Below are 21494 nucleotides of genomic sequence, written 5' to 3' on the forward strand. Positions count from 1 at the left end.
TATTTCACTTTTAAGCTATATTTATCATTATGTGCTCAGGAATTCTGGCTACTTTGTTGAGAGGAATAAAGCCAGTTGGCCTTTTTATTAGAGTCATAAAATTTTAGAACTTGGAGGAATCTTCATATGACATATTCTGATTTCCATTTTAAGTAGATGAGAAATAGCAAGCTGACTTGGACAAGTTAAAGAGCTGGGACCAGAGTCAAGATCTGATTGTCATAGTTCTTCATAACCTATCTTGCTTTTGATTTTTTGAGTGCCCAACATATACATAATACAGTATCAGACTTGGGTTGTTGTATTCAAATGACGGAATTACTTAATAGAATCCATTTGAACCTATAATTTATGTTTTGCATTCCTTCAGAATAAATATGAAAATCTATTTAAGGGTAGCTGGCTATTAATTTGCTTTTTTTCTTTGAATATATTTCACAGTTATACTTTAGGTGCTTACAGATCATTGCAGACTTCACCATAAGCTTTAATTCAATCTTCTTTGTGCATCATTGTTTTTAGTTACATAATCTATCATCATCTTTATCTTAAATATATATGTATCTATATCCCAGAAGACAAGGTGATCCAGGTTATGAATATCCATAATTTCTGCATTTCAATTTGTAATTCAGATTCTTTAAAAACATTGAGGACATTAAACTATTCTTTGAGGAAAATAGCTGACATTAGTGTCAAGAATATATAAAACTTGGTGAATTTGTTCTCTCAATCTTTCTCTTCAGATTTTGAATCCACTTGTTTCCAAGGCACAGCTTTCCCAAACCGTCCAATCTCGTTTAGTTAGTTGTAAAATTTTAGGAAAATTGACCAACAAATTTGATGCCCACACGTGAGTATTTGTATTAACTTTTTGTCTACTTTATAAAATTAAATTGATAAAAAATGAATAATAACCGTGTGACTAACAATAGATTTGTATTACTCCACATTGCATACAAATTTAGCTGTTTTAACTTTATAGAATTCTCAGAAGTCTACTTGTTCAGATGCATTTCTTCTTGATCTCATCCCTTTTCAAAACCAGTAAGGTTAACTTTTGCCCGGCCGGTGTGGCTTAGTGGTTGAGTGTGGACCTATGGGAGGTCGCGGTTCAATTCCTGGTCAGGGCACGTGCCTGGGTTTTGAGCTCGATCCCCAGTAGGGCACGTGCAGGAGGCAGCTGATCAAGGATTCTCATTATTAATGTTTTTATCTCTCCCTCTCCCTCTCCCTCTCCCTCTCCCTCTCCCTCTCCCTCTCCCTCTCCCTCTCCCTCTCCCTCTCCCTCTCCCTCTCCCTCTCCCTCTCCCTTCCTCTCTGACATCAATAAAAATATATTTAAAAAATAAGGTTAAAATTTCTTTTATTTTCCATCTTAATCTACTCTGTCACACACCTAGTGTAGTTTTGAGGATAAAATGGCAGTATTGTATATACTTCAAAAATTGATACACATAACATAAGGACAGACTTTCTGCTTTCTTCCATTATTATAAGTTACAAATTCATTGTTTTGAACAATGCATCTTATTTGAGGTTTTATAGAGAATGTTTATAATTTATATGCTACTTTCTGCCCAAATGATAAATCCCAAATGGAAAGATGGAATGGAGTGTAATTATGATAAAAGTTAAAATATAAAATTGAAGAACATTTTGGTTGATGGTTTGGTAGAATCAGATATTCTACTTGCCTGCAGCTTTTTTATTTTTATTTTTTATCTTAGCTAAATGTTTAACTGCCAATCCAAAATTAACCAGTATTTTAAAAACAGTCATATACATAATTTACAGTTACTGATAACATCCAAATGTAATCAGTTATGTAAAAATACATAGGAAGCTATAAAGCTTTATATTAAAGTATATTTGTTATTATTAAGCTAAGATTTTGATGATAATTGTTTGAAAATATTAATTATTCTAAAACACTCACCCATTTACATGTTTCTTTCCTCTCTAAGCATTAAAAGAGAAATACTTCCCTTGGTAAAATCACTCTGTCAAGATGTAGAATATGAAGTTCGATCTTGTATGTGTCGGCAATTAGAAAATATAGCTCAGGGCATTGGGTAAGTATACTTTCAATTTCTTATGTCATACTCTTATTTCTGGATAATCAAATGTGTATCCTGTTTCTGTTTTCCATGGAAGCATGCTAATGAAAGGCTAAACTTTATATGATCTTTAAGAATGATTATAACAACAAGTACCTCCTGATGTGTCTGGATTAAAAGAAATAAAAGTGAAAAAGCTTAGCAATGTGGTAGGCATTCAATTAATGTTAATTTCTTTCCTTCTCACCTTAAGTTACTTAGTTATCACTCCAAACTCCTTAATCTAGGAAGGGAAAATGTTCCAATATAAACTATGTGTGCAGTTGTATTTATGAAAAATCATTTCCCTAATTTTGATCTCAGAAGCAACTTTTGGTGATAGGTCTTCTAAGTCTAGGTTGGCTCTGGATTGTTGCGGCCATAATTAATTGTCTTTCCTGGATCTGTGTTCTTTAACCAGTATTTAAACCTATTAAGAGAACATGCTGTTGTTGTCTTTTTGTCACCTGGTATTTTGCCACTGTTAAAATTGGGCAGGTCATTGTGTGCTCAAATTTGTGTTCTGAAAATTAATTTAGGATTATTGCTTGAAGATTAATTTATAAAAGTATAACTAGAAAGAATCTATCTAGCTTATGTAAAGTGCTTAGAGTAGTGCCTGACACCTTGTAAACATTAGCTAACTGTTTACTGCTATTATTATCTCATATATTTTAATATAAACAGGTAATTCCTTAGACTCTCTAAAATTGGAATAAAACAGGTAAAAAATAAGCAAAACTTTAATGTATATTGTAGAACTCAAAAAGACTGAGTTTATGTTTCTTCCAGTAGTACATGAAGATGTTTCCTGCAACTTTACAAATAATTCAGGTTTATCATGAACTTTTCCACTTTCATTGGCAGAAGTAGTATTTCACTACCATTTTGCAAAGATATTATTCAGTAACTGTCTGTCTATGTGACTATATTTTCTTAAACTTGAAGCACCTGGAAGACAGCATTATATCTTTTTTTTCATTGTTATCTCACCCATAAGTAGTGCAGTGCTTACTTAAAGCAGTTGCTCATATGTATTCATTCATTCTCTGACAACTAATGATGTTAAACAATGAGGTTGAATAATTGGTTAGGAGCTACTTGTATTTTGAAGTAGATGGTCATTTTCTTTGCCCATCTGTCACATTCTAAAAGTCGAGGGAAATAAGGCATCATGGCAGACCTACACATATAGGATGCAACTATTTCCCTCCTTCATTACTTCCTCCTAGCAAACTGGAGTAATTTTTTTCAGGAAGTAGGTATGGGCTGTATATTGCACAAGGTAGTTTATTTATGAGAGTATTTTTCTCTTGCCTTCACATGTAAACTCCACCCTGGCTGGGGCAGAATTCTAGATTATAATCCTTTTTACTAAAAACTCTTCTGTTATTTCAGTATATGGAACAGAAGTCTGAGGACAGCCTGATCCTGTTATTTTTGTAGAAGTCCAGTTTTATTAGCTTAGGTGCTAGTCGTTACAATCTAACCCTCCAAGAGGTCATAAGGGAATACGATACAGGGTCAGGGATAACGAGATGAATGAAATAAATAGGTGAGCTTGTCCACATGGCCAACCAGGAATTCTAGGGTCAGGCTGTGGGATGCAATCTATCCCAGTGCTGGCTATGATCTGTTGTCATCTGATGGTTAGCTGTCTGCTCCAGGTTAAATACTTAGGAAGAAGATCCTGCATTTTATGGTTGGCCAAGACAGCAGAATAGTACTAGCATTTCTTTCTTTCTTTTTGTTTTTTTGTTAATCCTCACTAATGGATATTTTTTCATTGATTTTTAGAGAGAGTGGAAGGGAAGGGGAGAGACAGAGAGAGAGAAACATCAATCTGAGAGAGACACATTGATTGGTTGCCTCTTGCCTACACCCTGATTTAAATAATTTTGTAGTTAATATTAATATTTATGTTTATATCAAGCTTTCCCAACCAGCCTGCAAGTTTCTAGAGAGCAGGAGCCATGTCTTATGATTTTTTCCAATTTCCTATAACATCTAGCCCAGTGACTTGTTTTTAGTAAGTTCTTGCTATAAACGTATTGACTTGATTTATTTTCTTCCGTTGCTTATTGTGCAGGACAGACCTTACAAAAAGTGTGGTGCTCCCTGAATTAATAGAACTCTCTAGGGATGAAGGCTGCAGTGTGCGGCTGGCAGCGTTTGAAACCTTGGTCAATCTGCTTGACGTATTTGATACAGGTAAATCGTCATGTGGACACACCTTTGCTTCCGAAAGCTGTGTTTTCCCCTAGATTTTGTAGCACTGATAAGGAGTAAAGGTGGGCGCAGGACAGAATTTCTTACGTTAAGTTTCATGATGAATGTTAAACTCCCTTCCTATCTCTCTTCCTATGGTGGTTTCTCTGCTGCTACTCTTATCCTCATGGTGTCCACTGTTGCTGCATATTCCATATCTCCCTTTTCTCTTGTCAACATTTAACCGACTTGTGTGTAGGACTAGAAATTTGGCTTGGTCATTAGCCTTTAACTTGCTCAGCTAATTGACCCTTTAATCAAGAAAGACCTTGATTAAAGCAATATTTAAATTAGTTTCCTCTCCTTAATATTTTAATACTAGAAATCTCATGGCCCACAGGAGAAGAAATCTGGAAAGGGGCATTAACATGGGAATGGGTAAGGAGGTATTTCTTAGTGTTGTGCAAATTAAATCACAAAGACAATGAGCTTCTCTCCTGAGTGTATGACTAGACTCTTGACTAATTCTGGACTTTATATAGTTTATCAGTAAACATTAACCATTCTTGTAGGATGAAATTTGCAGGGGTAAATATCAAGTATCCTCTCTAATAAAATGGTAATATGCAAATTAACCATCACTCCGCTACATAAGCCACACCCACCAGCCAAGCCACGCCCACCGGCCAATCAGGGCGAGTATGCAAATTAACCCCAATCCAAGATGGCTACAGCCACAGAGAGCAAGGTTTCCCAGGTAACAGAGCAAGCCAAGCTTTCCATAGCCGTTGCAGGCCTAAGCCTCCACTCAAGCTACAAAGTTTCAATTATAGAAGGTAAACAAATTCAAACAAATGGCGGCAGAATGGAGCTTGAGAGAGCAGGCCAGGGTTGCCAGCGGCAACAGGGGAAGCAAAGCTTTCCGCACACCCTGGCCGGGCCCACCCGCTTAAGGCTACAAAGTTTCAATTGTAGAAGGTGAATTAACTGCCACAGAAATGGCTGCCGGAGCCCCAGGCTTGGCTCCACTCCAGGCTACAAAGTTTCAATTGTAGAAGGAAAATAAATTCCAGATACCAGGGCCTCCCCTTGGGTTGCCAGGGGGCGTGGCCGGCCTGCAAACCACCACAGGCCCCTCGCTCAGGCCGCCCCACACCCCAAGGGAACCCCCACCCTTATCTGTGACACCCTTCAGGGCAAACCAGCTGGCCCCCACCCGTGCACCAGGCCTCTATCCTATCTAATAAAAGAATAATATACAGATTGATCATCACTGCGACACACAATATAGCTGCCCCCATGTGGTCAAAGATCCTGCCCCCATGTGGACACAAGATGGCCACTACAAGATAGCCAGCAGGAGAGGGCAGTTGGGAGGCACCTGGCCTGCAAGGGAGGGCAGTTGTGAGGGACCAGGCCTGCAAGGGAGGGCAGTTGCGAGGGACCAGGCTTGCAAGGGAGGGCATTTGGAGGTGATCAACCCTGCAGGAGAGGGCAGTTAGGGGTGACCAGGCTGGCAGAGGAGGGAAGTTGGGGGCAAACAGGCTGGCAGGGGAGCAGTTAAGCATCAACCAGGCTGGCAGCAGAGTGGTTAGGGGGTGATCAGGCTGGCAGGCAGAAGCAGTTAGGGGCAATCAGGAAGGCAGGCAGGCAAGCAGTTGGGAGCCAGCAGTCCTGGATTGTGAGAGGGATGTCCGACTGCCCGTTTAGGCCCGATCCCACCAGGATAGGGCCTAAACGGGCAGTCGGACATCCCTCCAGGAGTCCCAGATTGGAGAGGGTACAGGCTGGGCTGAGGGACAACCCCCCACCGTGCACGAATTTCGTGCACCGGGCTTCTAGTTCAGCTATAAAACACTATTGCATAATTGTAGGATTACATTGACTTGGATTAACAAATTTTACCAAATTTTTAAAAAAATTGATTTTAGAGGAAGGGAGAGGGAGAGAGAGATCAAAACATCAATGAAGAGAGAGGATCATTGACCGGCTGCCTCCTGCACACTCTGCACTGGAGATTGAGCCCACAGCCTGAGCATGTCCTCCTGGTTCATGGGTCGATGCTCAACTGAGCCACGCTGGCCGGGATTACCTGAATTTTTCGAGCCTCTTAAAGATTATTGCAATGTGGACAATAATTATATATGAATGTTTTAGAATAATATTTAGGCTGTATGATGAGCCAGAGGCAAAGAAACTGCACTGCACACTGAATGACTGAAAAAATGAATCTCCTTGTCCTAATAATGGGGCATCCCCAGGCATCCAAACTAGAAAATTGGTATCAGCTTTGATCTCTTCCCCTTCTCTGGCCCACACTTGGTGATTGGCAGTTTGGGCCTAACCTGTATTCATGGCTTTATTTCCTCACGTGGCACACCAAATTCTTTCAGACCTTTAGCCTTTCCACATGCTCTTTCTGTTCCTGTTTTTTCTCCCTTCTATTTTTTTCCTAGCCTACTTCTTCTCCTGCTCCAGTGCCCAGTTCTAATATATTTTCCCTTCTAACATCTTTCCAAATTCCTTATACCAGGGGATTGGCAAATTATGGCCTATAGGCCAACTCCCGTTGTCACCTGGCTTTATAAATGAGGTTTATTGGAGCATAGCCATGCCCTCCTGCTTATGTATTCTCTGTAGCTGATTTTGTGCCACAGTGACGGAGTTGAGTAGTTTCAGTAGATAAACTGCAAAGCCTAGAAAGTTTACGAAAAAGGTAAACAGACCCCTGCATTATGCCAGCTGTGCAAACTGTGATCACACTGTCTTAAGATACTTTTGTTTTTGGCTTCTTTGCTGCTCTCATTTTCTCAAGTTCAGAGGTCATTTAACTTTCATCTTGTTAACCCTTTGCACTCGCTTGCTTTTTTCTCGATTCCTTTATTCTCGGGATTTAATTTTTTCAATACCCCAGATTTTACAAAGCGTGGCAGTAGAATAAAAAACTGGAGTTTCTTTTCATACAAACTTATTTATTTGGATTTTTTTATATTTCAAATTATTGATACATTAAATAACCGTCACACTCGACATCCGAGTGCAAAAGGTTAATATGTTTGTTCTGTAAGAAATTAAATAAGTGCTTGTTTAAAGAATGTCATTTAGTTAAAACAGTACAGGTGATACTGAAATGTGATTATAATCTTATATAATAAGAGCCTAATATGCTAAGTGTCCGGTTGTCCAGTCTGCCGTTCAACCAATCAAAGCGTAATACGCTAATGATATGCTAAGGCCACTCAATCGCTTGCTATGACGTGCACTGACCACCAGGGGGCAGATAGTTGACTGGTTGACCAGTCACTATGACGTGCACTGACCACCAGGGGGCAGTCAGCCGGTTGACCAGTCGCTATGACGTGCACTGACCACCAGGGGGCAGATGCTCTGACTGGTAGGTTAGCGTGCTACTGGGGTCCGGCTGATCAGGACTGAGCGAGATGGGCCGGATATGCCCTGGAGCCCTCCCGTGGTCCCTTCCTGGCTGGCCAACCTCCTGCGTACTTCCTCGGCCCCAGTTGTGCACCATTGGCCTGGGCTGTGCCCTCTCGCAATCCGGGACCCCTCAGGCGATATTGGAGAGCTGGTTTCAGCCTGATTCCGTAGGTCAGGCTGAGGGATCCCACTGGTGCACAAATTCGTGCACCGGGCCTCTCGTAACAGTAATAACAATAATACAAATAAGCCTGTTACAGCACTTTACTTAGTATTGTCAGACCGACCCTTAATAAAATAGTGATTCATTTCTGAAAGTTTGAGATAACTAAGAAATTCAGAGTATTTAGAATCAAGACTTAAGTATTACTAATATATCAAACTTTTTACTTAAGCAGGCATATTCAATAAATCAATCAACATTTTAAAGAAGACTTACCTAAGAAGTAATAGTGAAGAAATTCACTGTATAGAACATATTATAAGCTAACTTAATTTCAATCAAAAAGTTGTAGAAAGTCATGAGATGGATGCAAGAGAGAGTCAGAAAGGTTTTCTGTGCCTGCCTCTCATGTATTGGTATTAGTGATATTAGAATTTTTAATTATTCAGGCTCAAAACCTCAATCATCTTAGCTTTTAAATTTATAATCACTTTATATATTACTACAGGCCTGGTGCATGAGATTCGTGCACTTGGGGGGGGGGGTCCCTCAGCCTGGCCTGCACCCTCTTGCAGTCCAGGAGATCCTTGGGGGATGTCTGACTGATGACTTAGGCCCGCTCCGTGGGGAGTGGGCCTAAGCCGTCAGTCAGACATCCTTAGCACTGCTGCGGAGGTGGGAGAGGCTCCTGTCACCGCCGCTGTGCTTGCCAGCCATCAGCTCAGCTTCGGGTTGAGCGGTGCTCCCCCTGTGGGAGTGCACTGACCACCAGGGGGCAGCTCCTGTGTTGAGCGTCTGCCCCCTGGTGGTCATTGTGCATCATAGCGACTGGTCATTCCACCATTCGGTCGATTTGCACATTAGTCTTTTATTATATAGGATTCCCTATGCCCCCGATATACTAGTAAAGTGTAACCCCCTCAGCCTGGCATTAAAGTTTTTGATAATTTCAACTCTCCTCTGACCCTTTCTTCACTATACACTGCCATCTTCATTATTTACAGATATTTCTTACTACCATGTGGCTAGCATAGTAATATTTCTTTCTGGAATTTATGTGTATTTATTAGTTTCCAAATGTGCAGTACAAGCAATGGATCTAAAGTATGTTTTATTTTGGTTTGTTTTTCAGATGATAGAAGTCAAACTATACTTCCCTTAGTGAAATCATTTTGTGAAAAATCTTTCAAAGCAGATGAATCAATTCTTATTTCCTTATCTTTCCACTTAGGAAAACTATGCCATGGACTATACGGTATGATGTATCCTAAGAATTTCAAGGTTAAAGATAATTTTTCCTTTTTCTTCTTACCTTTGTCACTAAACCTCAGCCATTGAGTTGTAAAATTTACCTTTAAGTGTGTAAACTCTTAAGAGATCTTAGAATTTTGGTAGCATAATGTAGAACACATTTAGAAATAACCTTTTTTACTAATAGAACCTATTTGATTGAACAATGACAGAGTGAAGTAGGGAGAGCCCTTTAAATTTCTGAATATTTTATGTGTTAGTTTGTATCTGATAAAAGAAGCTCAGGTATATTAACTATTGGTACATAGTAAGTATACTCTTATTAATCATCTGTTGAATAATTAATGTATGATATGATAGTTTCAGCTTAGAATGTAGAATAACACTCATAACACTTGGCACTTTGAACATATTAGCCAGTTCTTAGCTTACTATAATAATGTAATCATTAATTAAGTTATAACCATCTAGCATAGTAAAACTTTTTATGTGGATTGTAGACTTTTAATGGGTGGTTGAAAAATATATTGGAATTCATCCTGAGTTCCAAGCTCCCTAACATAGTTAATGGAACCAGTTTATTGATAAAAAATATTTTGAGTTTACTTTGCCATCTTTCAGATTCAATTTTCAAGCTCCTCTGTAGACACATATACATGTCTTTTCAGCAGACAATTTAGTATATTTACCATGAGTAAGTAGCAATAACAGCCACACTATTATTATTATAGTGACTTGTTAGGTCTGCAGTGTGACTTATGCTGCAGAAATTAATGCAGGCATAATTCTTGTATTGCATAGTTTATGCTACTGAAATTAAAATATTATTAAAATCAACATAAGGTGAAACAATAGACCCTTTAGATTTCTTAATAACAGTTACCCTTTTCTCCTTGTTGCTGTTATTTATGATCTCTAACCATTTACTTAAATATTCTGTTCTAATTTGTATTGTACTTTGCTTTTATCTTTTTAATTTTTATTTTCAATTAAAATGTTGAACAAATGTTTTACATTTCTCTAGGAATTTTTACTCCAGATCAACACTTGAGATTTTTGGAGTTTTATAAGAAACTTTGTACATTAGGTTTGCAGCAAGAAAATGGACTCAATGAAAACCAGATTCCACCCCAAATCCTAGAGCAGGAGAAGAAATATATTTCAGTGCGGAAGAACTGTGCTTATAACCTTCCGGTAATACATTATATATTTGTGCTGATTAAACATTTTGATTATTACTTAAAATTATGTGAATAGATAGCATTAAAAATATTGCCATATTTGACACCTGCTGTTTAGCATTGTCTGGTATATATAGTAGGTACCTAGTAAATGTTGGTGTAATTACATTGACTTCTATGTATAAACTAGAGGCCAAGTGCACGAATTCGTGCACAGATGGGGTCCCTCAGGGTGGGCTGCAAGGCTGGGGGCACGAGCTGGGGCCCAGTGCGCGCCCCCGGCCTCGCAGCTCCACAGCCCCTCCTGGCACCCCGCCTTGGCCTGGTGCTGCCCCCTCACCTGCTCCACCATCCCACTGCGGTCCTGCTCTTGTCGGGCCCATCAGGGCTGGCAGCACCTCCAGTGCCACCCATTGCTAGCGCCACCCACTGCCAGCACTGCATCGCAGATGCCTGCCATGTTCCATGTTGCCCCCTGGTGGTCAGCACATGTCATAGCAAGCGGTCAAACTCTCAGTTGAGGGGACAATTTGCATATTAGGCTTTTATTATATAAGATTAGAATTATATGCATACATTTGGATCTTCCAAAAATGATTTCTAAGTAAATTATGATTCAGAGGACATGATTTCAATTTAAGTGAAATGATTATAATATTATGTATTGATGCATGCTTTTCTCTCCTTCCACCTCCACCAGGCCATGATTGTTTTTGTTGACCCTAAAAATTTCCAATTGGAACTCTATTCTACATTCTTTTGCCTTTGTCATGACCCTGAAGTACCCGTCAGATACACTATTGCCATTTGCTTTTATGAAGTAAGTCTGAAGAAGTGATACATTTGTTGTTAATTCTACCTATTAACTAGACTAGAGGCCCTGTGCACGAAATTCGTGCATGGGGGCGGGGGGTTGTCCCTCAGCCCAGCCTGCATGCACCCTTTCCAATCTGGGACCCCTCTCACAATCCAGGACTGCTGGCTCCCAACTGCTCGCCTGCCTGCCTTCCTGATTGCCCCTAACCACTTCTGCCTGCCAGCCTGATCACCCCCTAACCACTCCCATGCCAGCCTGATTGATGTCTAACTGCTCCCCTTCCAGCCTATTTGCCCCCAACTTCCCTCCTCTGCTGGCCTGGTCACCCCTAACTGCCCTCCCCTGCAGGGTTGATCGCCTCCAACTGCCCTCCCTTGCAGGCCTGGTCCTTCTCAACTGCCCTCCCTTGCAGGCCTGGTGCCTCCCAACTGCCCTCCCCTGCTTACCTGATCGCCCACAACTGCCCTCCCTTGCAGGCCTGGTCCCTCCCAACTGCCCTTTCCTGCTGGCCATCTTATGGTGGCCATCTTGTGTCCACATGGGGGCAGGATCTTTGACCACATGGGGCAGCCATATTGTGTGTTGGAGTGATGGTCAATCTGCGTATTACTCTTTTATTAGGTAGGATAGAGGCCTGGTGCATGGGTGGGGGCCAGCTGGTTTGCCCTGAAGGGTGTCCCGGATCAGGGTGGGGGTTCCCTTGGGGCGTGGGATGGCCTGAGCGAGGGGCCTGTGGTGGTTTGCAGGCCAGCCACGCCCCCCAGCGACCCAAGTGGAGGCCCTGGTATCTTGAATTTATTTACCTTCTACAATTGAAACTTTGTAGCCTGGAGCGGAGCCAAGCCTCCTGCTCGCTCTGTGGCCGGCAGCCATTTCTGTTGGGGTTTGTGTATCTTCTATAATTGAAACTTTGTAGCCTTAAGCGGAGGCCTGGGCCGGCCAGGGTGTGCGTAAAGCTTTACTTCCTCCATTGCCAAGGGCAACCCTAGCCTCTCGCTCTTTCCAGCTCCATGGCTGCCGCCATTTCTGTTTGGATTTGTTTACCTTCTATAATTGAAACTTTGTAGCCTTGAGTGGAGGCTTAGGCTGGCAAGGGCAGGCGGAAAGCTTGGCTTCCTCCGTTGCCTGGGAAACCCAAGCCTCCCTCCTGCTCTCTGTGGCTGAATCCATCTTGTTTGGGTTTATTTGCATACTCACTCTGATTGGCTGGTGGGCATGGCTTGTGGGTGTAGTGATGGTTAATTTGCATATTACTCTTATATTAGGTAGGATGATTATTTGGTATTTTTACACTTCTATTTATAGATATATTAGAAAATATAAGCTCTATATTTCTTTCACAGTCTAGTCCTAAATCTTTTTTAAATGTTCTCAATTATCTTCTTAGAATGTTTATAAACTTAGTTTACAGAAATATTATATTTTTATTATTTATTAATCCATTCATTCAACATATTTATACTAAGTGCTTACTTTAGGCTAGACTGTCCCAACTCCTCGCATGCTGACTGAAGTCTCTGATGGGAAAGCCTTTCTTTTTGCTCGCTGAGGCCCTGTCTCCACCCTGTGTCGTGGGCCTGAAGTAGCACTTGCCTTTCTCAGAAGCCCTGAGCCGGGATGAATGCTCATAAACCTGAGATGTCCCGTTGGATCCGATGGCTGCTCTGAGGCTTCCCACCGTGCACGGAGGCACCCTGGGCTCATTAGTGCTTGTGACAGCGAAGTTATGACTCTGATAAACTCAGTTTCCTGCACTTCCATGCCATATGTTCGTCTCTTACCCTCATCTGTCCGCACACTTTAGCATGTTATAGCAGATAAAGCTAGTTATGTATGCAAGTAATTTTTCTACAAGTCTAATGTTATATTTCTGTTTTAACCTAGTCTCATTTTAGAAGACCTAACAGGGATGTAATTTTAAGAATTATTATTACAACCTTTATATGTCTAGTAGAGTCAAATCTGAGAGACTTTATTGCTACATTTTAGGTGTCTAAACTTCTGAATTCTGGCGTATATTTAATACATAAAGAACTAATAACATTATTACAAGACGAATCACTGGAGGTAATATCTTCTTACTCTTTGAGTTTTACTTGTTTTATGTTAAGTCTGAATACATCAATGCCTTCCCCCCTACTTCTTGGGAATTGTATAGCCTTTCAGCTGACCAGCCCCAGAAGCTTGGAGTCCATGTACCACTGTATCAGAGACTGAAAGTTGGGAAGGTATTTTATAAAAATTAGGTTTTAAAATATATTCAGTTAAAAAAATATATAGGATGTTCCCCCCAAATCTATATGCTATTAAAAGTTGATAGCTCAATTCATATTTCTTTCTTTTCAGATTTAATCCATTGGAAATAATAATTATTCAAAGTGTGTATACATTTTTTGGGGACATCCTATATATACATATATATTTGTTTGTTCAGGAAAATTTTGGAAATGCCAAAAAGTAGACAAACTTTTAAAAGAGTGAGTACCTTTAGTTCCAATCACTATTAGTATTTTGTTAAATTTTTTCATTTTTTCTATATAAAGGTTTTTATTTTACACAATTGTAACCCTATGTTATATCACATTTCATATCTTTTTCTCTCTCAGCATTACGTGGGGAGTATACTTGTGAAGGCTTTGAAATACTTACTTTTGATGTGATAGTATATTCTAGCCACCTAAGTGATACTAGCTTGCTATAGTGCAACTCTGCATCACCAAGGGTGCTTTTCAAACGTGTTTGAGCAGATTGGTGTGTAGCTGTCTCAGATGTAGACTGTTTAAACATATTAAGAGGCAATATAGTTTAGTATAGTTTAGTATAGTGTGATAGTGATAGGTAGTTTGATCAAGGCAGTTGATTATGTCTCCAAGGCCCTCCAGCAAGAAGATGTCAGGCAAGTAAGAAAGTAGAACCCTCCAGAATGTTGTTTGGTAAATAGCACTGTTTCTGTGTAGGAATTGACATGTGAAGTTAACTAATCTGAGATCAGAAAAACATTGTAATTGCCACAAGAATAATCAATATCTCTATTAAAAGGTACTAGATGCTCTTATAGATCATCTTCCAGAAATCCTGGAACTTATGTCTACTGGTGGAGAAAGCAGTATTCAAGAAAATAAGGTAATTCCATATGTCAAAAAGTTTCTGAACGCTGTAAAGTACTATCTTTCTCTACAGAGTTGTGGGGGATTCAGTGAAAGGCTGTATGGGAAACATTTAAATAGTGCTTGACACATAGTAGGTGCTCAGTAAACGCCTGTTGGAGTCTGAGCAGCTTGAATTTCCTCCACAATTCTTATACTGCCATGGCTTTGTTTGCAGTCCTTGGAGTTTACATTCATATTTTCAGTTTTTATTCACATTAATTATTATTCCAAGAATAACAACTTGTAAAGACAAAGAAAGTCAAAGTTGGCTGACAGTGAAATAGAATAAATTTTACTTTAATTAGAAGGGTTGTGAGAGTCCCAGTCTCTATTTCAAAATTTTGTTTCCAACAACTAATAAATTTTATTTTTGGATATTTAAAAAAATATATATATATTTTATTGATTTTTTTACAGAGAGGAAGGGAGTGGGATAGAGAGATATCATTGATGAGAGAGAAGCATCCATCAGCTGCTTCCTGCACGCCCCCTACTGGGGATGTGCCCACAACCAAGGTACATGCCCTTGACCGGGAATCGAACCTGGGACCTTTCAGTCCACAGGCCGACGCTCTATCCACTGAGCCAAACCGGCTAGGGCTTTGGATATTTTTTAAGCATTTAATTTAATCAGATTATTATCTCCCTGTGACAACTGAGATGCCGCCTGTGTTCTGAAATGAACAAGAGCATTGCCTTCCTCAGAGTGTTGTTGGCTGACTAATCTGACGGAATCCTGCAGCTGATTTATTTATCGCTGGCTTTTGGTGTGTTTCCGTTTCAGTTGCCTTCCCTGCCTGACTTGATTCCAGCACTCACGGCTGCTGAACAGCGAGCTGCAGCCTCTTTAAAATGGAGAACCCACGAGAAGCTGCTACAGAAATATGCCTGCCTGCCACACATCATATCAAGTGACCAGATTTATTATCGTTTCTTACAAAGAATGTTCACAATCATGATGACAAATGTGAGCCCCACACCCTTTATCTTCTTCTTTGGGATTTCTAGCAAGTTTTTTACATTCTTGAAGTAGTGCAGCACCCAGTTCATTCCATTCTGCCGGAAGGAGGTTTTCTTCCCGGGTTGCTTCTCCACTCATCTCCCTTGGTCATCTTCTGCCCAGCGGGGGAGGAGTGAGCAGGTGACACCTTCACTTCCCTGTTTGCATAGCGCCAGGGAGAGGGCCAATAGACTCACCTCAACCTGATGCAGTCTGTCCCAGGCGAAGGCTGACAGGAGCGTGCGACCTCGACTGCAAGTGCCCCTTCTGCTCTGACGAACACCTTTTATGTGTCGTGGCCTCAGTGCCTACTTCAACCCTGCCGTTGTGCCAAGGCTCCCTCAGTCCCCTGAATATTAGTTTGGCTACTTTTTAAAAATAGCACCTAAAGAGTGGCTGCGTAACAGGCAAAGCTTATACCAAAAACATGGATGCCCTTCTAGGGATAACTTTAAAATTTGAATCAGAAGCGGGGCGGGTGAGGGAGGGCAGTGAGAGAAGGGGGGGAGAGTTGTACGTAAACTTCCTCATTGCGTACGTTGTCTGCCCTTTTTCACAAGAATTCCCAGAGGGGATAATTTAACCCACAGTTCACTGTACATTTTGTATGACATCTTACAACCACTTTTTGAAGTATAAGAATTTCCATATAAATACATTTTAGAAACTGTTAAAAATGTACTTTAAATTCTCATTGTTCTTAATAAAAGGGAGAGAATGAAATCTAGCAGCCATCTCAAAAACCCAAATTAGTTTTGGCTTCAAAGACTAAAAAGAGAAAAATATGACATTGGTGTCATTTACTAGTTATGTTTAAAAATTATAGGCATGTTTCATGAACTACCACTTCTACAAGTTTATTTCAAGGTACATTACAGGTAGAATGACTGCCAGAGTGATTTTGAAACAATCACGTCCTGGTCAGAAGACAGTGCATGAGTGCACCACATTGGAACGTCACATAAAATTGAGCAGACTTATTGACTATTTTATGCAGATATTACTTCTCTGAGTGCCTGCTCTCTGTCGGGCACTAAGAGTTGGGGATACAGGAGTGACCAAGACAGACAGAGTCCTGCTCTAATGGAGCTTGTGTTCCAAGGAGGTTGTGGTGAGGAGAGTGATAGGTGATAAAGTAAGTAAATATACCAGTACTTACACGTACTAAAAAGTGCTATGAAGTTTGGTCTTATTGTCTCAATTTAATTACTTAGTAGGCATGCTTGTATTTAGAAAACTAAGACTACATAATTACTCCATATTTTTAGCTTCTCTTACTAGGACAGAGAAATGATTTATAACCATAGAGTGTGAACAAAATACTTTTAAGTCTCAGAGATTTGTTTTCTTGTTCTCTTTTACAAGGAGGTAATTCCACACATAAAAAGAGATACATGATTATTACCGCACACTTTTCATGACCAAAGAAGACACTCCTGTTTCAGTAGTCTCTGGAGAAAAGAAAAATTTACGTTTAGTTTTATATCTAATGATCATAATATTATTCATTTCTTTAACATTGTTCTGGATGCTAGGAATACAATATGAATGGAAGAGACAAAGGACCTATTTTTGTGGAAGCTTCCATTTTATTGGAGACAGGCAATAAACAAGCACATACATATGTAGCATGTCAAGGATGAAAAATACAGTGAAGAACTACAGAGCAAGCTGGAGGGAAAGAAAGTGATGGAGGGCGGCAGCATGCTGTTGTGGACATAATGGCAGGAAAAAGCCTTCCAATCAAGAGTGCCTCGTGCAGAGGCTTGAGCACAGTAACGAGTGAGCGTGTAGATGTGGAGGATCTAATGAAGGTCTAGCTACTGCCTTGGGTTGTTACATCTCTAAATCTAGAACAGATTCCTTCCTCCCCCGTTCCCTGTTTTTTCATGATGTTGAATTTGGGAAGACTTAGTTGTCCCGTGGAATATTTCATTTCTATGTTTGTTAGATTGCTTTTTCATTGGGTTAATTTGTTCATCTATTTTCATGTTTCTTGTAAACTGGAAGGTAGATGTAAGGGCTTGCTGAGGTTTAGGTTAAGCATTTTTGGCAAGAATATTTCATAAGTGCTACTGTATATTTATATTACATGGAATCTGGATGGTTGTCCCTATAAGTGACCTAAGCGTGGCTGTGCAGGTGATAACAGCTCTGTTAGTCCACTTCAAAATTATGCTTTCTCCCTGTGATTTGCATTGTAATCTGAAGCTGACACCCAATTTCCCATCAGCCTTTTACCCATTAGTTTTTGCAACCATTGATAATTCTTAACCTGAATCAATTATTTCATTAGAACTTGCGAAAGAGTGATTTTTAAAAATTCTATCATTTCTTCTACATTTTTAATGACATTCTTCTGTGAAGAGATGTTCTTCTCTATCCACTTGGGCTATTTGATCACCTGAAATACATTTCCTAGTGTAAAGACAGGATGGATTCTTATTCATTCCCTCTCTCAATTTGTAGGGCTAGCATTTGGGGCAGAAGCCACTTTCAGTGGTGACAAAGGAATTTTATTTTTGGTTTTGTCTCTTGTTTAGACTCATTTTTATATTAAATAATGTTTTAATCAGCTGCAGCCATTCTTTGTGTGCTCAAATTGTCCCAACATCTTCAAGCTGCCTTTTATGTGCTTGTGATATGATTGCATTTACCTTTAAATTCTGGCCCCAAAGATAATTTACATTTATTTATTTATTTATTTATTTATTTATTTATTTATTTACCTTTTATAATATACTAGAGGCCCGGTGCACGAAATTCGTGCACTGAGGGGTGGGATGTCCCACAGCCCAGCCTGCACCCTCTCCAATCTGGGACCCCTCGGGGGATGTCCAACTGCCGGTTTAGGCTCGATCCCAGGGATCGGGCCTAAACCGGCAGTTGGACATCCCTCTCATAATCTGTGACTGCTGACTCCCAACCGCTCGCCTGCCTGCCAGTCTGATCACCCCCTAACCACTCCCCTGCCAGCCTGATCGACGCCTAACTGCTCCCCTGCCAGCCCGATTGCCCCCAACTGCCCTCCTGCTGGCCTGGTCCCCCCCAACTGCCCTCCCCTGCCAGCCTGGTCACTCCTAACTGCCCTCCCCTGCAGTCCTGGTCCCCCCCCCCCCCAACTGCCCTCCCCTGCTGGCCTGGTTGCCCCTAACTGCCCTCCCCTGCTGGCCTGATCACCCACAACTACCCTCCCTTGCTGGCCATCTTGTGGCAGCCATCTTTGACCACATGGGGGCAACCATCTTGTGCAATGGTGTGAGGGTCAATTAGCATATTCCTTTATTATATAGGATACTGTAAAGTACAAAATATCTGTATTTTTCATGTAAGTAGTATATATTCATTTGAAATTCTATTGTATACACAAAATGAAAGAAAAGAATAACATGCTTTTACTTAGTTCATGTATCTAAATTTTTAAAAAAATTCTGTGGTATTTCTGTTTATGTGTACTTCTTAAATTTCCTATTCTAATTTGTAGTGAACATTTCCTTTTTACATTCAATACATTAAAAACACCACACAGAATAGCATCTCATACACTGGAAACAGTTTTATAAAATACAAGTGGAGGTCCTCATATCTGGGATTTATTTATCTTCTATAATTAAAACTTTGTAGCCTTTGGCAGAGGCCTGGGCCTGCCAGAAACTTGGCTTCCTCCATTGCCGGGGAAACCTAAGCCTCCTGCTCGCTCCGTGGCTGCAGCCATTCTTGTTGGGATTTATTTATCTTCTATAATTGAAACTTTGTAGCCTTGAGTGGAGTCCAGGGCCCGCCAGAGTGTGTGGGGAAGCTTGGCTTCCTCCATTGCCACGGAAACCCAAGCCTCCTGCTCGCTCCGTGGCTGCAGCCATCTTGGTTGGGTTAATTTGCATACTTGCTCCTGATTGACTGGTGGGCGTGGCTTGTGGGTGTAGTGGAGTGATGGTTAATTTGCATATTACTCTTTTATTAGATAGGATAGATGAGATGAGATAGCAGGCAATATTCTCTCAGCAATGTAAAGTTTTATTCTACTTGAATTTCAAAGCTCCCCATTATAATAATCTGAATCTTCAAGAATTGAATATTATAATGCTTACTAGAGGCCCGGTGCGTGGGGTCCGGTCAGCCTGCCCCTACTGAGGCTGATCGGGCCGGGCCGGCAGGGGGAGACCGCGGGTAGTTGACGGGCTGGTCCTGCCCCCTGATCAAACTGGTTGAGGGGACAATTTGCATATTAGCCTTCTATTACATAAGATATGAAGCCAAGATGGTGAACATGAACTTACACAGGACACAATACAGGGAGGGGCAAAAGTAGGTTTACATTTGTGAGTATTCCAAACAGTTTATTCTTGTATTATTATTTATTATTATATTACTAGTGGCCCGGTGCACAAAATTTGTGTACATTAAAAGGGAATTAATTAGAGGAAATATTTTAATATTGCTATTTGCTCTTTTTCTATAATAGAAGTGTTAGAGATGAAAGAAAGTTAGTAAAATGTATATGAAAATCTCCCTCCTGTCAGAGTCTGGGGCGCACTGCAGGATCTAGAGTCAAGTCCCCTCCCACCACCGGCACACACTTCGAAAACACTGGAGACCCAGACCCGGCAACCCCATCCCCATTGGGTGAGACCCAGACCTGGCCGGCCCCACCCCTGTCAAGTCAAGCCCCTCCGGGCGAAGGGTGCAGTCTCGGGTCCCTGGCCTGGTGCCGAATAGGGGCCGCAGTCTCAGGTAACCCATCAAGCCCCGCTGGGTGGGGGGCACAGCCTCAGGGCCCCCTGCCCAGCACTGGAGTTGGGACCACAGCCTGAGGTCCCCTGTCAAGCCCTGCCAGGTTGGGGGTGTGGCCTGAGGTCCCCCGTCAAGCCCTGCCGGGCAGGGGGCACATGACCTGAGGTCTCCCGGCCTGGCACTGGGGTTGGGGGTGTGGCCTGAGGTCCCTCGCCCTGGCCAGGCACCATGCAGCCTCAGATCCCTGCTGTTCGGCCATGACGTTACGGGGTCCTGGCTAATTTGCATATTCCTCTATTATATAGATAGATTTTCCATATGAACAACTGTAAAACTACTTTTGCCCCTCCCTGTATATCTGGTTAAGAAATTTTTCTCTAACAAGTATCTTGAACCAAAACCTGACATAGGTGGATGGTTGAATTCATTTAGAATTGAGGTTCCCAGTGGTGTGACCGAAATTCAAAGGACAACAGAGTGTAGTACCCTGTAAGAGTGTCATGGTGTCCTTTGGATTCTACGCTTTATCGTGTCATGGACCAGGGATCTCAGTCAATGGCAGAGCGGTTAAAGAGCCAGAAGTGAGCCAGAAGGAATGAAGAACATACCTGATCGTGGGAATCTCTAAATTTATATTTTAGAAGTGGCACGTTTTTAGTGATGCACCCGAGGCAGGGAATGTTCTAGCTAAAGTTTGTTGAATAAACGAGTGTCTGGTCCAGGGAATGACTAAGAGAATATATTTGGGGAGATTGTCACTTATGATGAAGTGGCAAGAAAATGACAGTTAAATATGAATCAAATCTGGATGATACGGAAATGACAGTGCCAAATTAAATTAACTTTGTAATGTGATGTATTACAGAGACAAGTTGATTTGTCTGAATGATATTAACATTAAATTATGGAGACACAGAGGGCTATGAGTACAGTGATTTGAGAAGCAGATTATACTGCTCTTTTACTCAGTAACTTAAAATTGACTTGTGGGCCAAGTTATTCAGAATATATACTAATAGACTAGTTTAATTGTCTTTCTTCTTTCTTTAAGAAAGTCTTACCTGTCCAAAAGGCAGCTTCACGAACTTTATGCATTTTTCTACGTTATAATCGTAAACAAGAACAGAGACTTGAGGTCATTCAAAAATTAATTGAACGTGAGTAATCATTGTCTGTTATTTTGAAAAAAGGTAAACAAAGTAGTTGGCCTTAATTATTTCTGACTTACGTATCATTTTGCCATGAGTAGTTAGGCTGATGTTGGTAATACCTAGAGTGTTTATGTTTGAGTTTCACAGGCAATATTTTGGTTTGTTTTAGAAATCTATATGACAGGATCAGAGCTGTGATGAATGAAAGTAATAATTATTCTGGGCCTTTTTTTGTGTGAATTTCTGCAGTTGAGAACTTAAAATATGTATACTTTTGCTAAAAGCCTAGTTTCTCCCCTAATGAAAAAT

The 21494-nt window shown here is 40.8% G+C and overlaps 2 protein-coding genes across 7 annotated transcripts in view; one reads left to right on the forward strand and one right to left on the reverse strand.

Annotated features, from left to right (window-relative positions):
• Positions 1 to 21494, forward strand: part of PPP4R4 (protein phosphatase 4 regulatory subunit 4) — an 83590-nt gene that overhangs the window by 42343 nt on the left and 19753 nt on the right. For all 6 annotated transcript variants that reach the window (XM_079769067.1, XM_079769062.1, XM_079769063.1 and 3 more), the window contains 10 exons: positions 747 to 853; positions 1968 to 2075; positions 4189 to 4310; positions 9038 to 9160; positions 10181 to 10350; positions 11038 to 11157; positions 13144 to 13221; positions 14194 to 14277; positions 15088 to 15270; positions 21086 to 21191. In XM_079769067.1, coding sequence (XP_079625193.1) covers positions 747 to 853; positions 1968 to 2075; positions 4189 to 4310; positions 9038 to 9160; positions 10181 to 10350; positions 11038 to 11157; positions 13144 to 13221; positions 14194 to 14277; positions 15088 to 15270; positions 21086 to 21191 — 1201 coding nt within the window. The remainder of the gene's footprint in view (positions 1 to 746; positions 854 to 1967; positions 2076 to 4188; positions 4311 to 9037; positions 9161 to 10180; positions 10351 to 11037; positions 11158 to 13143; positions 13222 to 14193; positions 14278 to 15087; positions 15271 to 21085; positions 21192 to 21494) is intronic.
• SERPINA10 (serpin family A member 10) overlaps positions 16368 to 21494 on the reverse strand; it is a 35995-nt gene continuing 30868 nt past the window's right edge. The window contains exon 6 of the mRNA XM_079769071.1: positions 16368 to 16754. The gene's annotated coding sequence lies outside the window, so the exon portion shown is untranslated. The remainder of the gene's footprint in view (positions 16755 to 21494) is intronic.

The sequence above is a fragment of the Cnephaeus nilssonii genome (genome assembly GCF_951640355.1).
Source record: "Cnephaeus nilssonii genome assembly, chromosome: 4".
NCBI lineage: Eukaryota > Metazoa > Chordata > Mammalia > Chiroptera > Vespertilionidae > Cnephaeus > Cnephaeus nilssonii.